Here is a 17,969-nt window from a genome sequence, read left to right on the forward strand (position 1 = left end):
TACTTTTTTGTTTACCAAAACATATGATCCCCGGCGCCAAAAATCTCACGCTTGGATGTGTGGCACAAAAATAGGGACGCGGTGAAGCAATAATTTTGACATTTGGAAAGCAAGCAACAGGCTGATTGTGTTTCTACCTTAAGGTCCGCTTTTATCTCTTAAGGCCTCGGCACAAAGGTCCGTCGAGTGCCGCGTTACAACAACCACATGAAAACTTCAAGAACAAACTTGGCATCACTTACATATTTTTCATGTGTTTTTGACGCAAGACGCGATTCAAAACGGACCGTATTTGCCGAGGCCTTTACAGCGTAGAAACCTTCCTTTCATCGTCGGTTTGTTATTTCCATAATTTTCCCATGATTACATCTATTTTCAACATAAAAAATCCAGTAAGTTTACATTTTTACCTGAGGCATAAAATTCCGAACTGTTGCGACACCTTTCCACTGTGCCACGAACCTACCTGTAAACCTTATCAAAAAATGTTAAAACGCTAACTCAGCAATCTTTAAAATGCATTCGTGCCAAATAGCCCATTCGATCTCAATGACATTGGCCTGAGTGTGCAAGAGAAGAATGAGTACTAATGAGAACGTTTAACACGATGATCACCAATATTCGCCACTGCTTTTGCTAATTGATTTTATTAAATTAAAACCCATGTAAACAAAAATACTATTTGTAGCGGCGAGCTATGTGGATTTCAGTCAGTCACTCAGTTCTCTGTCCATACGTGAGGCGTTCGGGTAAACCACCGGTGATCGCGCATAATCGGTAAACGGACAATAGTAGCTGGTGTTTTTTTAGTTTTTTTTGGTGCTCCGCCGTGTCATTGAAGTGTTTATAAACCGAAACAAGTATGAAACTCTTGTTTTTGTTCGTGGCCGTTTTCTTCTTAACTGGCAATTTAATCGTAATAAATGCCCAACAACAACTTAATATTCCCAAATCGGAATTATTTCCATTATCAATAATACATATTAACGATTTTCATGCAAGGTGTGTGTTTTGGTTTTATTGTCGACGGACGGACGAGTAGTACTACGATTATTTTAATGTGTGCTTTATTTATTATCAACTGAGGGCATAATAAACAAATTATAACTAATTTGTTGAAGGAAAAGAAATAAGCAAATGACCGTTTATTATTTAATTTGAATGTGAAGACGACATTTGAAGAAAAATAATATAATGAAGTGATCTAAATTGATATAAATAATATAATTAGATTATATAACTGTTCTACTAGAAGAGTAATATAAACAAAACAATTGGAGAACAACAAGACTTTATACAAATGCAACTTTGACTTTGGCGCCCAAAATAAAATGCATGCATCACGTGTGGTTTAAGATTATTTACAGCGCATTTACATTATGATTCATTCTTGCAGCAGAAATTTTTCCTGTGCTGACTTCTGGCAAAAGAATAAACAAATTAACTAAATAGCTTTCTGTTCTCTTACCAGAAATGATCTCAGTAAAAAATGTCAGCTGCATATGTGTCTCCGCGAGATCTTCTTTTATTAGAGAGGACCTCACCAGGAGCTTTTGTAATAAGAAAATACCTCACAAGAGGTATCTTCAATAAAAGAAGACATCACTAGTGATCTCACAAACAAAAGAAGACCTCATTAGAGATCTCTACAATAAACGTAGCCAACAGAAGCCTTTCAAATAAAAGAAAACATCGCTAATGTACTTTCAATTACGGGGAGACCGGGAGATCTGAGACGACGACTCCTCATTCGAATAGTAAACTCATATATTTATTTGGGATATATTGTATTGGCTGTCCACCGTCCGACCTAATTCAAAAGTGATTCTGAAATCTTTTTATTAGGTCGAACTTGGTCTTTAGTCATTTACCAGATATGACTTAAGCAAGAATACCATGCTTCTTATGTGACGAGGCCTATATTCTTTTTGCCGAAATGACATAAGCCGAAAACACAATCAACGTTTGAGTAAAATGGAGTTTACATTAGAGCAATTTGTCGGGTTAACCTTCTTTATGAGTATTTATTTAACGTTTGCGCTATGGAATTGACATTTGAACCCCAGTGGGTTTATTAAATCCGGTTAAGTGCAAACCTTGAGTTTTAGCATATAGCGTATACATTAAATGAAATAAATTGGAGTTTCGCACTCACGACTTTCTGTATGCAAAGGAGGCATGTTAACGTGTACAATACTTTGGCTCCTTCCTCTTAGCCTCCCTGGCTAAGAGGTTGGACGAATATCTTGTGATAATAAACCAATGGATGCCAACGTGAAGCAGTACGTAGTTAACAATCCCACGACAGCGGGTTCTTCGATACCTGTTTGACCCGGAACAATACGAAATCCATGTTACCTACAGTGGCAGGCACCTCAATGTACATATGATGCATATGTATCATTTTCTCTGGGCTCGTCCATGTGGGGGACTACGACAGGGACTATGAAGGCCTAGGTACATAATAAGCTTCGCCTGCTTGCCTAATTAGTTGAGGTGTGCTCCAGGTTATAGGGCCAACAGTAGCCCGCTTATATATCATAACCGACTGGGCTTAGATGACTTTGATGCTCATCATGAGTTGTGGCATTCGTCACTCGGAAACTACTAGATGGGAGATTGAAATCTCAGTGAGGATTACCCTACCAGAATTAGCGAGGAGTGTCACAATTCGCCAGACATAGTCGTCATGTCACCTGGTCTTACAAATGACGTCACCTTGCAACACATCCTTTCTCTTGGGTCAGACCATTTCCCCATAATTGTCTCCTTCAGTAGACCGCCCGATTTCATCACCCCTGAACACCGCACTTTCATCAATCATGGCATAGCTAATTGACCTAGTGTTAGGGAACCCAATCCTTCTGATGTTTGAGTAGCAGAAAGGACGTTCGGGGACATCATAACTGCTGCAGCCAATCGCCATAAACCTGCTGTTGTAATTCCCGAAATACCCGAAATTTCCCAGCAGAGTCGGCAGCTTAAGCAAATCAGCGTGATTAGCTTCGTCGAGCCAACCCCAGGGCCAGGAAGCTGACACTGGAAGCTAACATCTTGGTCGAAGAGCATAAGCAGAACAAGTGGCTAAATCATCTGAAGAGTTATAACACTGGAGTCGGAATATGTGAATTGTAGGCAACGGTTAAGTCACTATCGAACCCTGGTAAGAAGGAAGATAGGACCTCAGTCACGTTTGGCGACGTTACGCTGACTGATCTGAGTGTGACAGTGCGAAGAGAAGAATACTACGCCGCATTAGATTTCTTCCTTCCGAAGCGGAACAGTCACAATTTACAATGTTGCCAATGCCATCAGGAACGCTAAAGGCCTGCGTACATAAGCTGGATTGCCTTGCTTTCCTGCTTCCTTTCTGACATAATAAACATAAAAGAATAAAGAAGGCCGAGCAAATTTCAGACTGGGTTGCCCTTTTCTTTTTTATTCTTTTATTAGAAGCAAGCAAGGTAAGCAGGCTAGGCAGCTTATATACGCAGGCCTTAAAGTAAAACAAGGTGTTTTCCAAGGTGGGGTGATATCTCCGGAACTGTTTAACATCCACCTTTCTTATATCTGCCCCCTTAAGACGCATTGAGGTCGTTGTGTATGTGGATGATTGTACGATAATGGCGGCGTTTAATTTCCTAATGTCATTTGTGAAAGGTTGAACTTCTATGTAACTGATCTTACCGCCATTTCCACGCAAGGAATATGCAAATATCAGCCATTACGGTCCTCTGTTCAACACATGGACTATGGAGATTAGCACTAAGCTGAATGTCATGGTCCTCAAGATTCTAGGAGTCACATTCGACAACATGTTCACGTCTTCCGCACTTCCCATAGCTATCTGCGACAAGCTGAGATGCACGAACAAGGTCCTCAACCCCTTAGCCGGCAGTACTTGAGGTGCAGTCAAAGAAACCTTGTTTATCACGTATAACGTGATCTGTGGTAAGCTATGCGGCGCCAGTGTGGACAGGGCATACATGTACAACGCGTTGGAAAATGTTCAAGCCTGTCTTGGATACATAAGAAACCTCGTCTCCCGGCTTTCTTGCCTTGCTCCATTTTTGGCATAATAAAAATAAAAGTATAAAGAGTAAAGGCCTGCGTATATAAGTTGCCTCGCCTGCTTACCTTGCTTGCTTCTGATAAAAGAATAAAAAAGAAAAGGGCAACCCAGTTCGAAATTTTCTCGGCCTCGTTTATTCTTTTATTTTTATTATGTCAGATATGAAGCAGGGAAGCAAGGCAATCAGGCAAGGCTGCTTATGTACCCAGGCCTTATAGGGCTACATAGTTCGAAATTGGCTCGGCCTACTTTAGTTTTTGTTTTTATTATGTCAGAAATGAAGCAAGACAAGAAAGCCAGACGGCGAGGCTTCTTAAGTACCGAGGCCTGGGTACATAAGCAGCCTCGCCTGCTTGCCTTGCTTGCTTCTGATAAAATAATAAAAAAGAAAAGGGCGACCTAGTTCTAAATTTGCTCGGCCTTCTTTTTCTTTATAGGGTAAGGATCGATCAAAACATCTACCCAGCATGCGGCACACCCCGCACGACACACCCCGCACGACACACTACGCCTTTTCAACTGTCCTACCAATCCTACTCAACTAACTTTGTGGTTACAACCCTTCGAAACAACCATTAAGCAGAAAAATGAACTTACAAACTTATCATAAGCTGTTACAACAACAACGACGATATATAGTTAAGGGGAAGAACGTAAACATCATGACATTCTTGCTTAAGCCGCCATCAGACCATCTGATTTTTCACATGTATGACATCAGCAGTTCTGTAGTATTAGTATACCCAAAGTGACAACATACATGTGAAAAAGCAGATGGTCTGATGGCAGCCTTAAGGAAAGAATAAAAGACAAGTACGACCTAATTCAAATGCGATTCGACATTTCGTTATTCCTTTACCAGATATGACAAACAAGAAGGCCGCGACATTAGCTTCCAAAAGGTCAGATAGTTCTTGAAAAGAAAAACACGTTCCTGATGGTTGGGCGCCACCACAATGAATTAAAGACAAGCAGATTCTTCTTCAGATTTTTCACATTTTTGGCGCTTTTAGAACTAAAAATATATTGGATATAAAATTAGCCTTCCTTTGCCTCTGCGCTGATGTTCGTGGTCAAAGATAATTTTGTTACTCAACACAAAAACCACATGCGACTAAAGTCATCCATGAATTTGGATCGGCCGTGGTTTATTCTTTTTTCAGAAATGTCATATGAAGCTAATTTGGTGAACTGGACAATATTCTTATTTGTATTTAATATTAAATGATCGTGTAATTACATATCAGGTGTTTGATTAGAAGACAAATGCTCTATTCCAGAACCTGCAGTAAGCTACTATTTTTTACTACGATACAATTTTTTCCTCGATTTTATCGAAAAAATAGTAAAATTAGTAGCTTCTTGCAGTACTGGAACAGACCAAAGGAGTGTGCCTATATTAACGCTTATTATAAAGAATAACGTCTCTATTTTGATTTTTTTGACATAAAATGTGTGAATTCTTCAAGCATTTATTTCTCATTAAACTAGATATGAACCCACTGACACATCTGGAGGAGCATGTGAAGCCAGCGAGGAATGTATAGGAGGCTATGCACGTACAGTTTACACCGTGAGACAACTACTGGAACAACAAAAGGACAATAACGTGTTGTATTTTAATGCCGGTGACAGTTTTCAAGGAACTTTGTGGTATAATGTTGGACGTTGGAATGTTACAAGTCAATTTCTGAATCTACTGCCAGCCGATGCTATGGTAGAATGCATACAACGATACTTTATATTACCAAAATTAACTCAAAATTCCATTTCAGACCTTAGGCAATCATGAATTTGATCACGGTGTTGAGGGTGTTGTACCCTTTTTGGAAGCTTTAGACAGCCCCATGTTGGTGGCTAACATAGATGCCACAAATGAACCCACAATGGAGGGTAAATATCAACCATCAATAATCATCGAACGAAGTGGAAGGAAAATTGGTGTTATTGGCATTATTTTGGAGACCACTTATGTAAGAAGAGAGCAGAGATTAATTATTACAAAAATAAGAAATAACCCTTGTTTTCTCTAGGATCTTGCAAACACTGGCAAATTAATATTCCGCAATGAAAGTGAAACCATTTTAGAAGAAGCGGCCAAATTGAAAGCTCAAGGTGCCAATATCATCATAGTTTTATCCCATTGCGGTTATGATGTGGACAAGGTGATTGCCCAAGTTGCTGGCTCAGAGATTGATGTTATTGTTGGCTCACATTCTCACACTTTCTTGTATACCGGTGACACACCACCAGGTTTTCCAGATACGCCAAGGGGTGATTATCCTACAGTTGTTACCCATACACCATCGGGACATCGTGTGCTAATTGTTCAAGCCGGAGCCTATGCTAAATATGTTGGCAATTTAACGGTATACTTTGATGACGAGGGTAATGTTGTTGATTATGCCGGTGATCCCATTTACATGAGCAATGATGTACCGCAAGGTAAGTGTTCTTTTTTATATTACGATAAAAATAGTTACTGTAATGGGATATTAATTGGTGACTAACATTGGGTTTTAGTTTTAAGATGATGATAAGCATATATATAATGGTTTGGTATATATAATGGTTTTATTTAACGTAAAATGTATGAAAACTTCTGTTATAATGAACGCCTGTGTAATTCTACAGCTGTATTTGCTGTATTTGAGAATTGGCTACATCTTAAGAAAAAAAATTTTCATAGCATAAGCATAATGGCGCTTGAAAGCAATCCCCAACGATCAGGAGGTCGACCAAGAAACACCTGGCGACGAACAATAACCCAATTACTAAGACAAAGCAACCTAAAGGCCTGGGTGCATAAGCTGCTTCGCCTGGTTGCCTTGCTTCTGATAAAAGAATAAAAAAGAAAAGGGCAACCCAGTTCGAAATAGGCTCGGCCTTCTTTATTCTTTTATTTTTATTATGTCAGAAATGAAGCAGAAAAGCAAGGCAACCAGGCAAGGCAGCTTATGTGCCCAGGCCTTAAAGGGGTGGGTACATAAGCTGCCTTGCCTGCTTACCTTGCTTGCTTCTGATAAAAGAATAAAAAAGAAAAGGGCAACCCAGTTCGAAATTTGCTCGGCCTTCTTTATTCTTTTATTTTTATTATGTCAGAAATGAAACAGGAAAGCAAGGCAATCAGGCAAGCCAGATTATGTACGCAGGCCTGGGTACGTAAGCAGGCTCGCCTGATTGCCTTGCTTTTCTGCTTCATTTCTGACGTAACAAAAATAATAGAATAAAGAAGGGCAACTTAGTTCGAAATTGGCTCGGCCATCTTCATTCTTTTATTTTTGTTATGTCAGAAATGAAGCAGGAAAGCAAGGCAAGCAGGCGAGGCAGCTTATGAATCCAGACCTTAATATGGGATAAAGAAAAAGCAACAGCAAGTAACCGTGTAAGATGGCAATGCTTTGTGGAAGCCCTATGCTCTCAAGAGAAATAACAGCAAAAATAAGCGGCTGACATTTTGGCTTAAGTCATTTCTGATAAAAAATAAACAACAGCTTATCCGAATTTGAACTAGGTTGCCCTTTTCCTTTTATTCTTTTTACCAGAAAACACTTAAGCAATAATGCCAAGCTTTCTATGTATCGAGGCCTTTGGCCGTATATCTTTTTTGTGTTGAGTAACAAAATTAGCTCCGACAAATTCTACAAACATTCTGCACAGAGTCAAAGGGAGGCTACTTTCATATTCAATAGTTCTGTCCTTATCTATTTTTGGTTCCAAACCCTCCAAAAAGTGATGTTATGGCCAGAAAATTACCATCTGTCTGCCAACTATTCAATTGCGATGGCGCCCAACCGTTTATTATTATCATCCAGCCAAAATTGCAACCCAAAATTGCAAGCAGATAGCTGTGGCAAACGCGGACGACATGAACTTGCTGCCGAATGGTCGAAATTCTGCTACCATCGACCATGACATTGAACTCTGTTCTCACCTCTGCCGTCCATGTAATAAACAGAGTGATCGTATATTTAGTGCAGATATTTGCATATTCCTCGCTTGTAAAATGTGGTAAGATCAGTTATTTCAACATCGAACAATCATCCGCATACATAAACGATCTCAATGCCATCCGGAGAGTGTGGAATACAGGAGAGGTAGAGGTTAAACAGTTCCAGAAATATTACCCTAAATTGGGGAACTCCCTGTTTAACTCTACGGGGCTTGGACTTGTTCCCGGTTAATCCAATTGTTTCAGCATTACTATGGAGATTCCACCAGGGCTCAGTAATTTGGATGATTTAGCGTTTCTGACCAGGCACTACCAGCCTCCTCTTCTTTATGCCCTGTCCATTCTGGGATGCTCGACAAACTACGGATCAATCACTGTAACATCGCTGAACAGGACTGAAGTCCTATATTCCTTCTCCAAAGGGTTCGAGAAAGACTTAACCGTTGCCAGTTACAATTCACTTTGGCTCACTTTGTTGCAACTCTGCAGATGATTTAGCCACTTCTTCCGATTATGCTCTTTGACCAACATGTAAACTTCCAGTATCAGCTTCCTGACCCTGGGGTCACTGGGGTTGGATCGACAAAGCTAATCACGCTCATTTGCTAAACCTGCCGGCTCTTCTGGGAAATTTCGGGTATTTCGTGAAGTCGACCAGCAGGTTTATGGCGAGCGGCAGTGATGATATTCCGGAATGTCCTTTCTGCTACCCGAACATCAGATGGATTGGGTTCTCCGAAACTAGGCCAATTAGCTTTGCCATGATTGATGAAAGTGCGGCGTTCAGAGGTGATAAAATCGGGTGGTCTGCTGATGGAGACAATTATGGGCAGATGGTCTGACCCAAGAGAAACAATGTGTTGCCATGTGACGTCATTTGTCACGATGGTTATTTCTGGCGAACTGTGACACTCTCCACAAATTCTGGTAGGGGCGTCCTCATTGACGGTACAAAACGTCTCTGGTCATTTCCGAGGACCGAATGCAATTCATGATGAGACCAGACGGTTACGATCTTGCAAAAGCGGAATAATGGTTGGCCTATAACCTGGAGTACAGCTATTAATTGGCGGGATGTGTAGGCTTCGGCACATACGGTCTGTTGAGCGTTAAAAACAACAACCACATGAAAAATGTGTAAAGCTAACGTCACATTAGGCAAATATTTGCTCTAGCGAACGGCAGTGTGCGCTTACTGAGAACAAATAAGCGTAAATAATGCATTGAAATTTATGCTCACTTGCTCTCAGTAAACACACACTCCCTGTCGCTAGAGCAGATATGTATTTGCCTAGTGTGACCCTAGCTTAAGTGATGCGTCACTCAACGGACCGTATGTGCCGAGGCATTATCGTTCAGCAAGTCTACCTCGTCAGTTCCAGACCTGACTGTTCCAGACCTGACTGCTATTCCATGTCTGTATTGAACAGACGCTGGTGCTATAGGAAAGCTAACCCCCCACCTCCACTTCTGGTGAGATGCTTCTTCAGTAAGTTGTAACCATCACAACGCTTTAATTTGCAGTTGTTGTTGAGCTTGGTTTCCTGCACCGCGGTGATCCTCGAATGCATTTACAGGGTTTGGAACAACAAAGGCTGGTGTTAAGTGCTACGTGTGCGGCTGCTGTTGAGGGGACTGTGGGGAATTGCGTATTCTCATATAGCAACATAGTTCCTGTCGTAGTCTCTTGCACCCACTTCCGGCATCTATTGCATCTCATCGAAGTTTGAGTGTGATGGATGCGGATGTGAAAAACTCAGCACATATAAGTTGGTCCTGGGTTTTCCTTCGTCCCAGCAAGGCCAAAAGAATCCGGAGCAGGCATTCCGGGATATGCTGCTCCCAACACAGAAAAACGATACCAATACAAACATGTGTACACTGAGGTCGCAGTATCAGGTTAATCTGGTATCGAAGATCCCGCCGCAGAGGGATTGTTACCTACTTATTGTTTAACGTTGACGCCCAATGACACTAACTAGGCTTTTACACCAGACAGTTTGTCTTCAAATACAACTCTGATTTACTAACACATACATATATTTGTCGTTTGTCTCCCAGCTGTCCATCATTTTTTCAAAGACAGTCGGGATAACAAATTTTTGACATTTTTGTGAAAAAGAAGTGTGGTGATAATTCAAATGTGCCGAAAACAAAAGAATATGTACAAAAAGAAAATAAGTGAACGGAAAACGAAATGAAATCTATGATTACGTCACACAGGCAAGTTGTGGGATTTTGACAATCAATACATGAAGTCAACTGTCCTGTCATTTATAAACGCAGGGTTACGACCAAATTCAAAAGTGGCTCTGACATTTATTTTTTTCTTTATCATAAATGACATAAGCAAGTATGCTGACACTTATTTATCTCCGCTTTTAGGTCCCAAATAGTCAGAGAATTCTTGACTAGAAGATTACGATTTGATGTTGGGATGAGAGATCTCTACCTGATAGTTTCAGACGAATATTTCGAAATGTTATAAAAACCAAATTTTTGAGGATTTGAGGCACATTCATAAAAGGTAGTAGAGACAATCAACTGTATTTTTACTCTTTTGTAAATTTGGGTTTTAAAATGTAATAGGGTCTACTCATGAAACTTCGAAATTTGCCACCATAAAATACTTCTTTTCATCCTAAACTTGTAATAAAAATGACATAGGACAGTCCTGAATGCTTTATATCAGTGATGGCCACCAACAACAACTTTCCTATGCCCGCGGGCATACGACACACACGTACACTGTAAACACATTCGTTCGGTTAACGCATTGTTTACGTTTCTACTCACACTAGCGCATGTTATAAGCTTCGTTCCAGTACTTTTTTAATGATAAAAGTGTCAAAAGAGCAAACAGTCGAAAATGAGTTCCACATACACATTTTTCACAGAATGTACGGGAACGGAAAAATGGCAGAAACGTCAAAAAAACTGGAACAAATGTCAAAGTCGGCGTGTCAGCCAATCGGAAGCCGGCAAACATGTTGCACATTTTTGCTCGCTCAAATTTGTCGTGTAAAAAGTTTCTAAAGAGAGAGCCATTCAGCGCCATTTTTGTTCAAAGAGAAGTGAACATTTTGCAACTTTTTTGGTGTAAGGGAACGCATTTCGGGAAAAAATGTTCAAAATGTGTTAAATGTGTAAAAACTTTTTAGTTCTGGAACGGAGCTATAATCTGCAAATGTGTGATTTTGGCCATCACTGCTTTATATTTACATTTTGATTCAAATTTGTTCTCTTTTAGATGATTTTCAAAATGTATTTATGTTTTTCCTGAGAAAATTTTTAGAACGACCATATTATTCAATATTTTCTTTGACATTTTATTTTCAATAACAACAATGTAGTTTTTGAATATTTGTTAGTTGTTGTAACTCATGCATCTACCTTATATAAATATGCCTTGGCGAGGATGATATAAAATAAACAGTTGGGCGCCACCACAATGGAATAGTAAGCAGCAGAAGGTAATTTTCTCGCATAACATCACATTATTGCCAGTTTTGGAACTACGAATAGACTCGGGTAGACCTAATTTCATATGAAAGTAGTCTCCCTTTGCCTCTGCGCGGAATGATCGTGGAATTGTTCCGAGGCTTTTAGCAATTAAGCAATATCTTTCTCCTACTTCTCCATTACTTTAAATATTATTCTATAAAATTCTTTGTAATTCTGTAACATAACCCAAACACGTTATTACAATAAGCTTGTATTTACAAATTCCGGAACAAATCTAGTTGAGTAAAAACTCTCCGATTTTTTTGAAATTTTTTCCAGAGGTAGGTATTTTTACGCTGATTACGGGAATATAAAATTTTCTTGGGGGACGGACCCGGTTACCCGGTTATTCGACCCGAAAGTCCGGGTACCCGGTACCCGATAGACCCGGTTCTACTGAACCGATTCTTACAAAATGGGTATCGTTGGAAAGCTTATGAAACTACCTATCCAACAAGTGGTCATATGATGGGGTTATCTCCAGGGGTTCAGAAGTTATAACCAAAATACCTCTTTTTGGACCCGGGTTTTTCCATAAAACCCTCAAAAAGTCGAAAAAGGGCGCATTATGGGTGCTCAATTAATTCACGTAATTTTATAGCTCATACTTCAACCTTTCCAAAATGGTGCCATTTGTTATAATACCTTCACTGGGTCCAGAGATATTGACCTTAGAACCATCGTACCCACCACTTTCATCACTTTTTTTAAGTAAATTTTTTTCTAAGTAGCCGGCCTTCGGCCGGGGATTTAAGACTTTCTCCTATGGACAGGTTCAAATCTAGGGAATGGGAACAACATTTTCTTTTAAATTATAAATTTTCTCTAAGTAGCCGGCCTTCGGCCGGGGATTTAAGACTTTCTCCTATGGACAGGTTCAAATCTAGGGAATGGGAACAACATTTTCTTTTAAATTATAAATTTTCTCTAAGTAGCCGGCCTTCGGCCGGGGATTTATGACTTTCTCCTATGGACAGGTTCAAATCTAGGGAATGGGAACAACATTTTCTTTTAAATTATAAATTTTCTCTAAGTAGCCGGCCTTCGGCCGGGGATTTAAGACTTTCTCCTATGGACAGGTTCAAATCTAGGGAATGGGAACAACATTTTCTTCTAAATTTAAAATTTTTCTCTCATTCTAAGGTCAATATCTCTGGACCCAGTGAAGGTATTATAACAAATGGCACCATTTTGGAAAGGTTGAAGTATGAGCTATAAAATTACGTGAATTAATTGAGCACCCATAATGGGCCCTTTTTCGACTTTTTGAGGGTTTTATGGAAAAACCCGGGTCCAAAAAGAGGTATTTTGGTTATAACTTCTGAACCCCTGGAGATAACCCCATCATATGACCACTTGTTGGATAGGTATTTTCATAAGCTTTCCAACGATACCCATTTTGTAAGAATCGGTTCAGTAGAACCGGGTCTATCGAGTACCGGGTACCCGGACTTTCGGGTCGAATAACCGGGTAACCGGGTCCGTCCCCCAAGAAAATTTTACATTCCCGTAATCAGCGTAAAAATATCTACCTATGGAAAAAATTTCGAAAAAATCGGAGAGTTTTTACTAAACTAGATTTAAGCCCAAATTCCTCTAAAATGGTTTTGGGCGATTTGAAAAAGTTCCCTTGTAAAAAGTAAAAACACTAACAAAGTTTTTTAAAAAAAGTTTCGACATCAAAATTATTTCCGGATGATCGGTTTGTGACTAACATAAAAATATGGAGCACTCATGTAATTATTGGTAAAGGTATTTTAAAGTATACTTTAAAATAATAATTTTAACTAATAATCTTACAAATTCCGCTAGACTCCAAAACTCTGGAAGCTATGGAACCCTGGAAAGATTATATCGATATGAGAGGAAATGTTGTAATTGGTGAATCTTTGGTAGATTTGCCACAACAACCATGCGATTCTCGAGAATGTAAATTAGGAAATTTTGTTACGGATGCTATGGTTAATGCGGTGGGTATAAACAAAACAATGTTGTAATATTTAAATATAAAGGCTAATTTCATTACAGTTCAAAACTGTAAAACGCAACCCCAAATCATGGAGAGATGTGGCAATTGGTTTAGTTAATAATCGGGCAATGAAATCTTCATTGCACAAAGGAAGTAAGTACTTTCAGGAAAAAATTCGAAATGTTCTAAATACAATTTCCCTTCTGTTGCAGATCTCACCTACTCCCAGCTAATAGCCATGTTACCATTTGAAAATCCTTTGGTGGCTTTCGATTTACCCGCCAAATACCTGAGAGAAGCCTTAGAATATTCGGTCAGCAGTATCGATTTAAACAAAGGTGTCAACAGTTCCTATAATATGCTACAAGTATCTGGCATTAGGGTAACATATGATCTCCAACAGCCGGCATTTCAACGCATTATTGATTTGAAAATACGCTGTGCTCAGTGTGTCCAACCGAAATATCAAGAATTTGATCAAAATTCCGTGTATCGTCTGGTGACACCACAATTTTTGAAAAATGGAGGAAATGGCTATACGATGTTTCGAGATTTCGGAACAAATGTAAGGTAAGTTTGAAAAGGAGACAAATGGACAAAATTATAACGGATAAAGCTTAAAACACATCCAACGCTTGAGTAAAGTTTTGTGTCATTTCTGGTAGACGAATAAAGATAAATTGAAACTTGGCAGCATTTTGTTTATTCTTCTACCAAAATTACACAAAACTTTACTGAAACGTGCTTTTAGCTTAAGGCAACTCATTCAGATCTGAAGCCGTTAACACATCCAAAGTTTGGGTAAAGTTAGGCGTCATTCCTGATAAAAGAATGAAGAAAAATTCGATCTATGTTGCCTTTTATTTTTTATTTTTTTTTTGAGAAATGACGCCCAACTTTACTGAAACGTTGGATGTGTTTTCGTCTTTAGCTTATTTTTTCTGCTTTGCTTAAGTTATTTATGGTAAAAGATTAAAGGGCAACCTAGTTCGAATTTGTCTCAGCCGTTCTTTATTCTTTTACCAGAAATGATAAGCCAAAAAAGCGAGGCTAGCAAAAAATACGTTTGAGGTTTGGTCTTAAAGGCCTGGCTACATAAGAAGCCTCGCCGCCTGGCTTTCTTGCCTTGCTTCATTTCTGACACAATAAAGGGCTGTGTATATAAGCTTCCTCACCTGCTTTCCTGCTATATTTCTGACATAATAAAAATAAGTCCCAATTTACATTAGGCGAGTTTACTTGCGGCAATTGTCAGTTTGTTGGTGAGAGAGGGTGCTGAGAGGCAAAGGGTTACCATATGCCTCACCTCTCTCTCCTACAAAATGACAATTGCCGCAAGTAAACTCGCCCAATGTAAATTGGGACTAAAACAATAAAGAAGACTCAAGGGGTGAGTACATAAGCTGCTTGCCTGCTTACCTTGCTTCTGATAAAAGAATAAAAAAGAAAAGGGCAACCCAGTTCGAGATTTGCTCGGCCTTCTTTATTCTTTTTTTATTATGTCAGAAATTAAGCAGGAAAGCAAGGCAATCAGGCAAGGCAGCTTATGTATGCAGGCCTTGAGCCAATTTCGAACGGCCTAGGTACATAAGCTACCTTGTCTGCTTGCTTCTGATAAATAAATAAACAAAGATGTCAATATTATAAGATAGGAAAAGTCAATTGTGAAAAATTAACTGTAGAGGGAGTTAACCTCTGTTGCTACGACATCATAGCAACATTCTGTTAAACGAAAACTGTTACTCATTGGAATATTGACAAAAAAACTTTAAAACTCAAATTTTACGGCGTTGATTTTTGTTTTTTTATTAAATAAAAAATAAGAAATAGTGAAGAAATAAATTTCAGCCACAAAACACGACGTTAATGTTTTCTGCCGCGAGAAATGGGAATCAAAAACGATTGGCATTGCTGTTAACAATTCCAGTGAGTTGTGTAGCCATCTGCAACCAAAATGTGGAACTATTAGCATATGTTTTTGGAAAATGCATTTCTTCTAGTCTTTATTACTATACGTCTTTGTAAATAAAAAAGAAAAGGGCAACCCAGTTCGAAATTTGCTCGGTCTTCTTTATTCTTTTATTTTTATTATGTCAGAAATGAAGCAGGAAAGCAAGACAAGCTGGCGAGTGCGTTAATTTTTCTTTTATAATGATTCAATTTTCCATACTTTTCTCAATGTTTACTTCCAGGTTATATATTCGCGATATTGATGCCATTATGGAATATACTCAAAAGTTCTCACCAATTTCACCAACTATTGAAGGGCGCATCATTGTTGTGTAACTCATGTGGTAGAGAAGAACCACTCCAGAGAATCTCAAATGTTTTAAACAATTAGAAAATAAAGTATTATTTTTTTATACACTGCCCCTTACTGTGTTTTATTTCCGTGATTCGTGAATCTCTCGGATCTCTTATAAAACGATTGTATTTCTCACTAATTCTAATTGAAATGAATCGCACCACAGAAATGACTTAAGCAGTGACTTAACAGCAATTTCATGAAATTATTTTAGAATGTCCCGGTCCACACTAGAGTGATTTCAGGAAATTGCTGTAGTGAGGAACTCGATCTAAGTCCCGGTCCACACTAGAGAGATGTCATTGAAAAAAATTTCATAAAAATCGAAATCGGGTGGATTTCAACTGTCAATTCCTTTGCGTATACTTCAAATGAAATCTCATCAGAAATCCATTGGATTTCATTTGACGTTTGAACAATGGAATTGACAGTTGAAATCGAGTGGATTTCGTAAATGTAAACATAGCATTAAGGTAGAAACACAATCAACCTGTTGCTTGTTTTGCTCCAGTAAAAGAATAAATGAAAAAAGCAACCTAGTTCAAGTTCGTGTTGGCCGTTCTTTATTCTTTTACAGGAAATGAAGTCACGCAAGAAAAATCCAATGTGTTTCTACCCTTAAGCCGTAAACACATCTAACGTTTCAGTGAAGATGGGCGTAAATTCTGATAATATAATAAAGAAAACTTCGATCTAAATCACCCTGGCTCTTTTATTCTATACGAAATGACGCTCAACTTTACTGAAATGGTGGATGTGTTTACGGCTTTAAACTTTGTGACTTCACCATTAAGGCCTACGTACATAAACTGCCTCGCCTGGTTGCCTTGCTTGCTTCTAATAAAAGAATAAAAAAGAAAAGGGCAACCGAGTTCGAAATTTGCTCGGCCTCCTTTATTCTTTTATTTTTATTATGTCAAAAATGAAGCAGGAAAGCAAGGCAACCAGGCAAAGCTGCTTATGTACCCAGGCCTTAAAGCTGTAAACACATCCAAGGTTTTGCTAAGTTTACATTTACGAAATCCACTCGATTTCAGCTGTCAATTCCATAGCTCAAACGTCAAATGAAATCTCATCTGAAATCCATTGGATTTAATTTGACGTTTAACCTATGGATTTGACAGTTGAAATCGAGTGGATTTCGTAAATGTAAACCAAGCATTTGTTTTGAAGTTCCGTGTCGTCCGTTGGTCCCGGTCCACACCAGCGTGAATTTCATTAAAAAATTTCATGAAATTAGGTGTTCTTAAATCGAATTCCCCACTACAGCAATTTTATGTTTTTACTCTACCATGGAGATCGATCTAGAGACGCATAATTTCATGCACTTTTTTCAATGAAATCACTCTAGTGTGGACCGGGACTTGTCAACTTACGTTGGGCATTGGTAACACACATAACACGTTTGATAATGCCGTCGTCAGCCTTGGCGCTTAACATTTAGAAAATATAAAAATATAATATAATTCCTCCTCAAACATACATATTTATTTTATAATTTTTATTATTAAATGCGAAAAAAATAAACAAAATCACGAGCATAACCTCAAAAATGTGTCAATATGTTTGTTTGACATGTAAACAAAGAAATGTCAAAAACAACGCCGGCGTCAAAGCTCCAAATTCAAAATTTTTAACTTTGCAGCACAAAACTGTGCGTCGTTGTGTCCAACACAAAGAGAAATAGAACAAGAGAAATTTTTGGGTCCCAATGTCAAACGCAAATTTTTACCCAAATGTTGGATGTGTTCAGGGCTTACAGCGTGTTTTTGTAAAAATGCTTGCCTGTCACACGAACCGTTCGTACTAAAACGTATACGTTCAAAATTTGGTTCTTGTAAAATTTTACGAACCATTCGTTTCTATCTAAAAGCTTTCGTCTATTTCATAAAAGCTTTTATATTTCAGGGTTTCCATGATACTTATTTTGTGAATTTTGCATAGGCATCTGCACGTAAAATGTGTTACTTGATGGCAACCCCAATAAACAGATGACAAACAAAAAATAAGAAAAAAATGTAATCAAATTTGTCCAAAAATAATTGTGATAATATGAAGAAACGGATGTACATATACGCGCGTGCTTCTATGGAAATAAATAAAATTGCATTCCCTTCCAGTTTTCGTGTGTTTTGTGCCATTTATTACTCAAATTATTTAATTTTCA

The 17,969-nt window shown here is 38.6% G+C and overlaps 1 protein-coding gene across 1 annotated transcript in view; it reads left to right on the plus strand.

Moving 5' to 3' along the window:
* Positions 1–708: 708 nt before the first annotated feature.
* LOC141398158 (apyrase-like) overlaps positions 709–17,969 on the plus strand; it is a 44,191-nt gene continuing 26,930 nt past the window's right edge. Inside the window, exons 1-8 of the mRNA XM_073975389.1 lie at positions 709–1,002; positions 5,564–5,789; positions 5,848–6,045; positions 6,106–6,517; positions 13,341–13,498; positions 13,557–13,650; positions 13,710–14,067; positions 15,690–15,766. Coding sequence (XP_073831490.1) covers positions 863–1,002; positions 5,564–5,789; positions 5,848–6,045; positions 6,106–6,517; positions 13,341–13,498; positions 13,557–13,650; positions 13,710–14,067; positions 15,690–15,766 — 1,663 coding nt within the window. The 5' untranslated portion in view covers positions 709–862. The remainder of the gene's footprint in view (positions 1,003–5,563; positions 5,790–5,847; positions 6,046–6,105; positions 6,518–13,340; positions 13,499–13,556; positions 13,651–13,709; positions 14,068–15,689; positions 15,767–17,969) is intronic.

The sequence above is a fragment of the Musca autumnalis genome, unplaced genomic scaffold (assembly GCF_047663935.1).
Source record: "Musca autumnalis isolate F117 unplaced genomic scaffold, ASM4766393v1 scaffold_3, whole genome shotgun sequence".
In the NCBI taxonomy this organism is placed as follows: domain Eukaryota; kingdom Metazoa; phylum Arthropoda; class Insecta; order Diptera; family Muscidae; genus Musca; species Musca autumnalis.